The 7,521-nt window shown below is 59.9% G+C and overlaps 4 protein-coding genes across 4 annotated transcripts in view; all 4 read left to right on the top strand.

Moving 5' to 3' along the window:
- Window positions 1–287: 287 nt before the first annotated feature.
- Window positions 288–638, top strand: VDAG_02000 (uncharacterized protein; the record flags this gene model as incomplete). Its single annotated transcript, XM_009658029.1, has 1 exon — window positions 288–638. The coding sequence occupies one exon, from the start codon at window positions 288–290 to the stop codon at window positions 636–638; it is 351 nt and encodes a 116-aa protein (XP_009656324.1).
- A 1,442-nt stretch (window positions 639–2,080) lies between these two features.
- On the top strand, window positions 2,081–3,955 carry VDAG_01999 (threonine synthase; the record flags this gene model as incomplete). The annotated part of the gene is made up of 3 exons (XM_009658028.1): window positions 2,081–2,194; window positions 2,329–2,907; window positions 2,975–3,955. 3 exons carry the CDS (start codon window positions 2,081–2,083, stop codon window positions 3,953–3,955), a joined length of 1,674 nt encoding a protein of 557 aa, XP_009656323.1.
- A 624-nt stretch (window positions 3,956–4,579) lies between these two features.
- VDAG_01998 (uncharacterized protein) lies at window positions 4,580–5,547 on the top strand (the record flags this gene model as incomplete). The annotated part of the gene is made up of 3 exons (XM_009658027.1): window positions 4,580–4,788; window positions 4,977–4,992; window positions 5,086–5,547. 3 exons carry the CDS (start codon window positions 4,580–4,582, stop codon window positions 5,545–5,547), a joined length of 687 nt encoding a protein of 228 aa, XP_009656322.1.
- Window positions 5,548–6,218: 671 nt separating this feature from the next.
- VDAG_01997 (uncharacterized protein) overlaps window positions 6,219–7,521 on the top strand; it is a gene marked incomplete at both ends in the record, with an annotated part of 1,844 nt that continues 541 nt past the window's right edge. The window contains 2 exons of the mRNA XM_009658026.1: window positions 6,219–6,718; window positions 6,785–7,486. Of these exons, the coding sequence (XP_009656321.1) occupies window positions 6,219–6,718; window positions 6,785–7,486 (1,202 nt within the window). The remainder of the gene's footprint in view (window positions 6,719–6,784; window positions 7,487–7,521) is intronic.

Raw genomic sequence — 7,521 nt, 5'->3', positions numbered from 1 at the left:
CAGAAATGCCCGACAACTCCACAAAGTCAACGAACCCCTCAGCGAAGATCAGCCGCAGATAGTGGAAGACGCACAAGGGCCCCTCCGACACGACGGACCAGGCAGTCGATGCTTTAGAGACGGACCAACATGCACAAGCCCCGCCGGCAGAGGCTACGAAACCAGGCAAGCGAAAACGAGGCAGGCCACGCAAGTCTGATCAAGCGGCGACACCAAAAGCCGCGCCCGTCGAGATACCCGCTGAGTCGCCCGTCGTTTGCGCCGACGACGTTACAAGCGGCACTACGATGGACGGGGCGGCAACTGACGGCCCAGCCGGCGGCTTACCTGAAGAGGATGTGCCAGCAGTCACCCCCCGCGCGCGGGTGGATAAGAGGGCACTCGGAGATGCCTCTGGCAATCCAATCAAATCTGGTGACGATGTTGTCAAGATGGACAAGGTTGAGACGCAGGAGCATCAGAGAGATGAAAGAGACGCGACACCGGCCAAGCCAAAGGCAGCAGAATCGACGGCCACGTCGACGAAACGAGAGTCGCAACTGCCAGTGACACCACAGGCCGGCAAACCGCTGTACCGAGTCGGACTCAGCAAGCGTTCGAGGATTGCGCCTCTGCTGAAGTCGCTCCGGAAGACATGAGGCGGGATGAGAACGAAATGAGGCGACGCTATGTTAAGATGATGGCGACATGGCGCGCGTGCAGTGCAGCGCAGGTAGGGAGCGTGCTTGGCGAAAGAATACCCCGGTATGCATACCTACAGTACAAAGCACAGCGAAGGAAATGGACGTCAATGCTTCTCAACACTAGTGCTCCACGTGTGTTGTACCCCATACCAATCCATGTGACTTGGGCACTACACGTGCGATTGTTCCACAGTCTCCATCGCGAGTGTCTTTGGTGGCGGACGAGATGCCCAGGAGGTGTTGGCCCCCGCGGCTAGCGGATGGTGCATTTGGCGGCCAGGCCATTTTGGGCGCATCATGGGAGGGCTGAACGGTGACGGGAGGGTCATGTTTGCACCCTGGACGGCGAGGTTGGCGTGGGACCCCCCCAGCACGTCGTTCGCCTTGTCCACTCTGGCAATCTCACGTCATGTGGTGATTTGATGAAGGTGCGAGAGCCCCCTCGGGGAGAGGCTGGCTGCTAGGAGAGGATCCCCCGCGCAGCATGGGTCAGGTCTTCAAGAGTGTGTTTTCGGGACATGTGGGAGAGCTGGCAGGCTGGCAGGCAAGGCAGGGTGGCAGGTCGGAGGCTCAATCACATCACCATCGGAGCCTTCTGCAGCGTGCATCATGCGGAGACGGCCATCCGGAACAGCGGGGCTGCCCACTGAGGCTGCCGGCGACAGCGCTTTCAGCAGGGAGGCGCTGTGCCACAGTTCAGCACCTCGCCGCCGTCTCTTTAGGTGCCTGATGGTCCTTACCTCCCAGGTCGTCTTGGTACGGGTCAGCACGGGGCAGCAGGGCCACAGGGCAGTACAGGGCAGTACAGGCCACTACAGGCCAGTACAGGGCAGGCACTGAATGGCGGGACTGACGCACGGGCGACGCAACAGGGGTGAGTGAGGGGTTGGTGGTTGAGGGTTGAGGGCTGAGGGTCGAGGGTTGAGGAGGGGCTGGCTAGAGGGGCAGACTCAGAAAGGCATGGAGGGGTACGGTACGGTACGGTACCTGTCCACTACCAGGCGTGTCCCGCAACTCTGAGGTACATTCTGACCAACCCAACTTTAGCGCGGAACTTGAATCCGCCAGCTGGACTGGAAGAACGGGGGAGACCGAACTTCGGCCGGTTTTCGTGACTCGCTTTTGATTTTTTTCCCCAAGTCCATTTCCGTCTTGCGTGTGATCTGACTGATGACTGTTGTCTTTTCTCGTTGAGGCACAGCCGAATTGAATCACGTACGCGAAGGACGTCCGGCTTGCGATCAGTCAGTCGTCGCTGCCTCTCTCTCTCTCTCTCTCTTCCTCACTCTGAGCCTTGGAATATCCTCCTCTCCAATCACTTCTCTTCTCCCTTCGTCCTGCGCGACTTTACCCCCCTCCCCCTCCCTCTTTGAACTCCATTGACAGACCGACTCGAAATGGCTTCAAACGGCACAACCCCCCACAACGGTGTGGGCAACGTCGGCAGTGGTGGTGGCAGCGACCACACGCCTTCCCAGCGCTACCTGTCGACCCGCGGCGAGGACACCGATGTACGAACCCCACCCACGTCTCAGTGACCGATTGCTCTTCTTCTTCTTCTTCGTCTTCTTCTTCGTCTTCTTCTTCGTCTTCTTTTCCCTTTCCTCCCGTGTGTAAAGAGCATCCTGTTGATCCCGCCTTCCAGTTCTCCTTCGAGGAGGTCGTCCTCAAGGGTCTCGCCTCCGATGGCGGCCTTTACATTCCCTCCGAAATCCCCCAGGCCGACAACTGGCAGTCCTGGAAGGACAAGTCCTTCACCGAGCTCGCCTTTGAGATTCTCTCTCTCTACATCTCCCCCGCCGAGATTCCCTCGGAAGATCTCAAGGGAATCATCGAGAGGAGTTACTCCACCTTCCGCGCCCCCGAGACCACCCCTCTTCGTCACCTCAACGACAACTTGTACCTGCTCGAGCTCTTCCACGGCCCGACCTTTGCCTTCAAGGACGTCGCTCTGCAGTTCCTCGGCAACCTGTTCGAGTACTTCCTCGTGAGGAAGAACGAGGGCAAGACGGGACGTGACAGGCATCACCTTACTGTCGTCGGCGCCACGAGCGGCGACACGGGCTCCGCCGCCATCTACGGCCTCAGAGGCAAGAAGGATGTCTCCGTCTTCATCCTCCACCCCAAGGGTCGTGTGTCCCCCATCCAGGAGGCCCAGATGACCACCGTCCTCGACGACAATGTCCACAACCTTGCCGTGACCGGCACATTTGATGACTGCCAGGTGCGTCCGCCCCCCATTTTTTTGATGAGGCCCCCTTGCTCCTCATGCTGACACCTATTTTCCTCAGGACATTGTTAAGGCCCTCTTCGCCGACCCCGAAATCAACAAGACGCACAACCTTGGTGCCGTCAACTCGATCAACTGGGCTCGCATTCTCGCGCAGGTCGTCTACTACTTCCACGCCTACTTCGCCCTCATCAAGTCGTCAGAGACGCTGAAGCTCGGCGACAAGGTCCGCTTCGTCGTGCCGACGGGCAACTTTGGCGACATTCTGGCTGGCTACTTTGCCTTCCGCATGGGCCTGCCTGTGGCCAAGCTCGTCGTCGCGACAAACGAGAACGATATTCTCCACCGCTTCTGGACCACGGGCCGCTACGAGAAGCACGAGGCCCACGGTGCCGAGGCCGCCGGTGGCCTCGCCCAGGACGGTGCCAAGGCGCACGAGGACGGTGCCAAGGAGACGCTGAGCCCGGCCATGGACATTCTCGTGTCCAGCAACTTTGAGCGTCTCCTCTGGTTCCTCGCGTACGAATTTGCCTCGAGCGTCGGCATGGGTGACGAGTGGAACAAGAAGCAGGCGGGCCAGGAGGTCACGACATGGCTGTCAGAGCTCAAGACCAAGGGCGGCTTCGGCCCCGTCTACAAGGACGTCCTCGCAAGCGCGCGCCGCGACTTTGAGAGCGAGCGCGTCAGCGACGAGCAGACGACGGAGACGATCAGAAACCTGTACAACAGCAGCGCCGCGTACGTGCTCGACCCACACACGGCCGTCGGCGTCGCGGCATCGCTGCGGTCGATCGAGCGCAGCGGGCCTGAGGTGCCGCACATCTCGCTGTCGACGGCGCACCCGGCCAAGTTTGCTGGCGCCGTCGAGCTGGCGCTCAGGGACGAGGCCGGCTTTGACTTTGCCGGCAAGGTGCTGCCGCAGGAGTTTGTCGGGCTCGAGAGCAAGGAGAAGAGGGTGTCGGAGGTGGCGGCCGACTGGAAGCAGGTGCGCGCTGTGGTGACGAAGCAGGTCGAGGAGGAGCTCAAAGGCCACTCGAGCTAAAGGGGTTTCTGCCTCTCCGTCATGGAGTCGAGGTGACGCAAGAAGAGATGGACGGGGTCTCGTCAGGGTGGTAGAGCGTCGGCAACGACATGGAAACGCTGAAACGTGGAAAAGAAGTCATGAATTTGGGAGGAGGGTGAAGGCATTTACGCAGCACGCGACATGCATGCAGTGACGCTGCTCGGGCGGCAGCGAAGACAGGGCTGGATCGGCATGTGGGATACATGTAGAGTCAACCAATATACCTTGGCCGGCAGGCCTTTGAAGACCATGCCACCTGACCACCCAAGTGGCGGATGTTGTCTTTGTGGACATTCATGACAGGGCGAGCGGCTGCTGCTCTCGCTGCCGCAGTCGAGCGAGGCGTTTGGCGGGCCCATCGGGAAGGAGTCGAGACAGGATGGGTCAGGGTCAGCACGAGGTCCTGGCCAGGATTTATCTGCCCTCGCGCGCTTGGGCGAGAGATGCCGACATGTGATCACCAGCGCCCCTTCCCCTTGACGGCATCGGTATTGTCACTTATCAGCCCTCACAAAATGGGCGCCATACACACGCCCGCCAGGTCTGCATGCAAGTTCTGTCCTGAATAAGCGACAGTGCCACGCCCGTTTCGAAACGACTGCCATGGAGAGTACTTGCAACAACTGCCATGGGGAGTATTGGCAACAAGGCAAACGTGTGTACATGTGCGAGACGAGAAGCATTCGTAGGTCGCAAATGTGCCAACGCGGCGGCCTAGCTCGGAACCACAACGGGTGGGGCTTTTTGGGCGATGAGCAAAATGCTAACGCCGATGCCGGGGTGTCAGTCGCTGGAGACAGGTGGGGAAAAGGGTTTGTTGTGTTCCGTGGGCATGTGTTAGTGTGAACCAAGCGGCGGGAAATCGAGGGATATCATGTGATCGGCTTTGGTCGAGATATCGTCAATGATGGCCTCAATGACTGCTAGACAGCTGGACTTGATGTCGTCTGTGGGGATGAATGCTTTGACCATGTTGTGTATGTACTTGCCTGGCACACAGAGAAGACAGAGATGAGGTAAGCAATGTAGAGCCCTCAGACCTGAACACAATTCACTTCTGTACATTCTCCACCAACCTCGACGACTCGACCATGACCAACCGCTCGCAGAATGTCTCACAGAACACCATTCCCATCAGCATTCCATTTCCATGCGGTGCACGCAGGGCCGCCGTCTTGGGATCGAACCAGTGCGGCCCGAACAAGATCCTGAACAAACGACATGCGCACACCATGGCGTCACGCCCTTCCTGCTGGTGCAACCCGACGTTCTCAGCTGGGTCGGTTCGTCGGAAGCCTCACCAACAGAGGGACACCCCTCCCCCCCTCCCCTGCACGTCCCGAGGTGCCATTCCCAGCCCCCACGACCCAAAGCAACCCAGATCAAGAGAGTCTGTCAATGGCAGTCCCCCGGCCTGCACGCACCGAAGCAGCACCCACCTCCACCAAGCCGGCTTCATTGGCCGCGTGCCAGCGTGCGGGCACCACTGGCAGGGTTCTCAGGCCTCTGTACCTCATCGGAGCTTCCACCGAGTGCTGGGCGTCATGGAATTGATGGAATATGGCAAGTGATGGGGTGGCCGTGCAAGCCGTGCAAGGAGGACAGCAAGGAGTACAGCAAGAAGGCGGGCGGGGAGGACAGCAACGAGCACCCGATCGCCATCATCGACTTCCCCTTTGAGGCCTGGCAAATCGGCCTACCCACACCTATCCGCACGCTAGAGGCTAGAGGGGGAAGCTTCTCAAAGCTACACCCCCGCACCCGACCCGGACCGTACTGGCCTGACCTGTACTGGCCTGGCTGGTACTGGCAACTCTCTTTTTGCGTTGCGGCCGGCCCTCTGGGCTCATTGCTCGATCGACTGACACCATCACCACCGACGCGCTAGCTGGCACATGGTGTGCATGGTACCTGCTACCTGCTACCTGCTACCTGCTACCTGCTTCCTGCTTTCGCCTTTGTCTTGGTAGTGCAAGGATTCGAGGCTGCATGCGAACCTAAAAAAAGGCGTTTGCTCTCTCAAGCTCCCCCTCCCACTCGCCAACTTGGAGGGTGAGGGCGAGGGCGAGGGCGAGGGCGAGGGCGAGGGCGAGGGTGAGGGTGAGGGTGAGAGGGGAAAGCGGCACACTGCATTATAACCCGTGGCCTGGCCTGACGTCGAGCTGCCGTGATCTTTTCTTGATCGCTCTGCTTTCCTCCCACCCTATTCCTGACCTCTCTGCCTACCGGCTCATCGCCCAATATGGCTCCCTCCTATCGCAATGTCGTGCTCGTCGCTTTGGCTGCCGTCGCCTCCGCCGATACTGAACCTACGGTGTGGGGTTCCGTCGCCGTCATCATGAACGGCGAGCGCACTCCCCTCCGCGGCGGTCTCGCGAGCACCATCACACCCCAGGGCGCCCAGCAGATGTACGGCCAAGGCGTCGCCTTCAGGCAGCGCTACATTGACGGGACGAATGCCCAGGACAACCTCTTCAGGGCGCCGATCCGCGGCATCGAAAGGGACACGCTCGACAACTCGCAGCTCACCATTCTGACCAACACCGACGTCCACACCATCGCCGGCGCCACTGCTTTCCTGCAGGGCCTCTATCCTCCCATCGATGACGAGTTTCTGCACGAGGCCGGCGGCGTCAGCCTGTCCTACGATGCTGCGACAGACAACTACACGCAGTACCCTCTCAACGGTTATCAGTACCCCGCCATCAGCACCCTCTCCACTCTGGAGGAGACCTCAATTCCGTAAGTGCCTCAGCGAGTGCTCTACTCTGCTCTGCTTAGCCACCATTCCCGCTGACACGGTGCCAGTCTCCATGGACACAAGGGGTGCTTTAACTGGCTGAATGCCATGGACAAGCTGCTCGACGATGAGAATATTCGCAAGGAGGCCGACGCCACGCTCGAGAGCTACCAGGAAATCTTCTCCTCGCTACCTCTCAATGGCGCCTTTACTGGTGACTTTCCCTCATTCTGGAACGCCTACGACGTTTTCGACTATGTGCGATACCAATCCAACCACAACTCCACGATTCACCGGCAGCTCGAGGAACCTATCCTGTCGGAACCTACCCTCGAATTCCTCGAACGAAATGCCTTCAAGCAGCAGCTGGCCCTCAACACCGACAGCTCCCTGTCGGGTGCCTCGACGCGCGACCCTGTTCGAAGCATCGCGGGGCAAGCGCTCGCCCAGGGGATCCTGGACGCGCTGGCTGCCGTCGTCTCCTCTCGCGGCGAGACGGACAAGCTCACCCTCATGTTCACCTCGTTCCACCCGTTCATTGCCTTTTGGTCGCTCACCCAGCTCTTGACCCCCAGCACCGACCCTTCTTCGCCATACGCCTCGTTCCCGGCCCCGGGCTTCTCCATGGCCTTTGAGCTCATTGGCGACCAGCCCGGCCAGCCCGGCCAGTTCCCCTCGAACGACCATCTTCGGGTTCGCTTCGCGATCCGCAACACAAACTCCTCCACCCCCTTCCGCGCCGACAACCTCTTTGGCACCCCCGTCTCCGAGTACATCATGACGCTCGACTTTTTCGCGACCCAGA

This window comes from Verticillium dahliae, genomic scaffold (assembly GCF_000150675.1).
Source record: "Verticillium dahliae VdLs.17 supercont1.3 genomic scaffold, whole genome shotgun sequence".
In the NCBI taxonomy this organism is placed as follows: Eukaryota; Fungi; Ascomycota; class Sordariomycetes; order Glomerellales; family Plectosphaerellaceae; genus Verticillium; species Verticillium dahliae.
The sequence above is the reverse complement of the archived record's forward strand: the minus strand, read 5'-3'. Positions and strand labels throughout refer to the sequence as shown.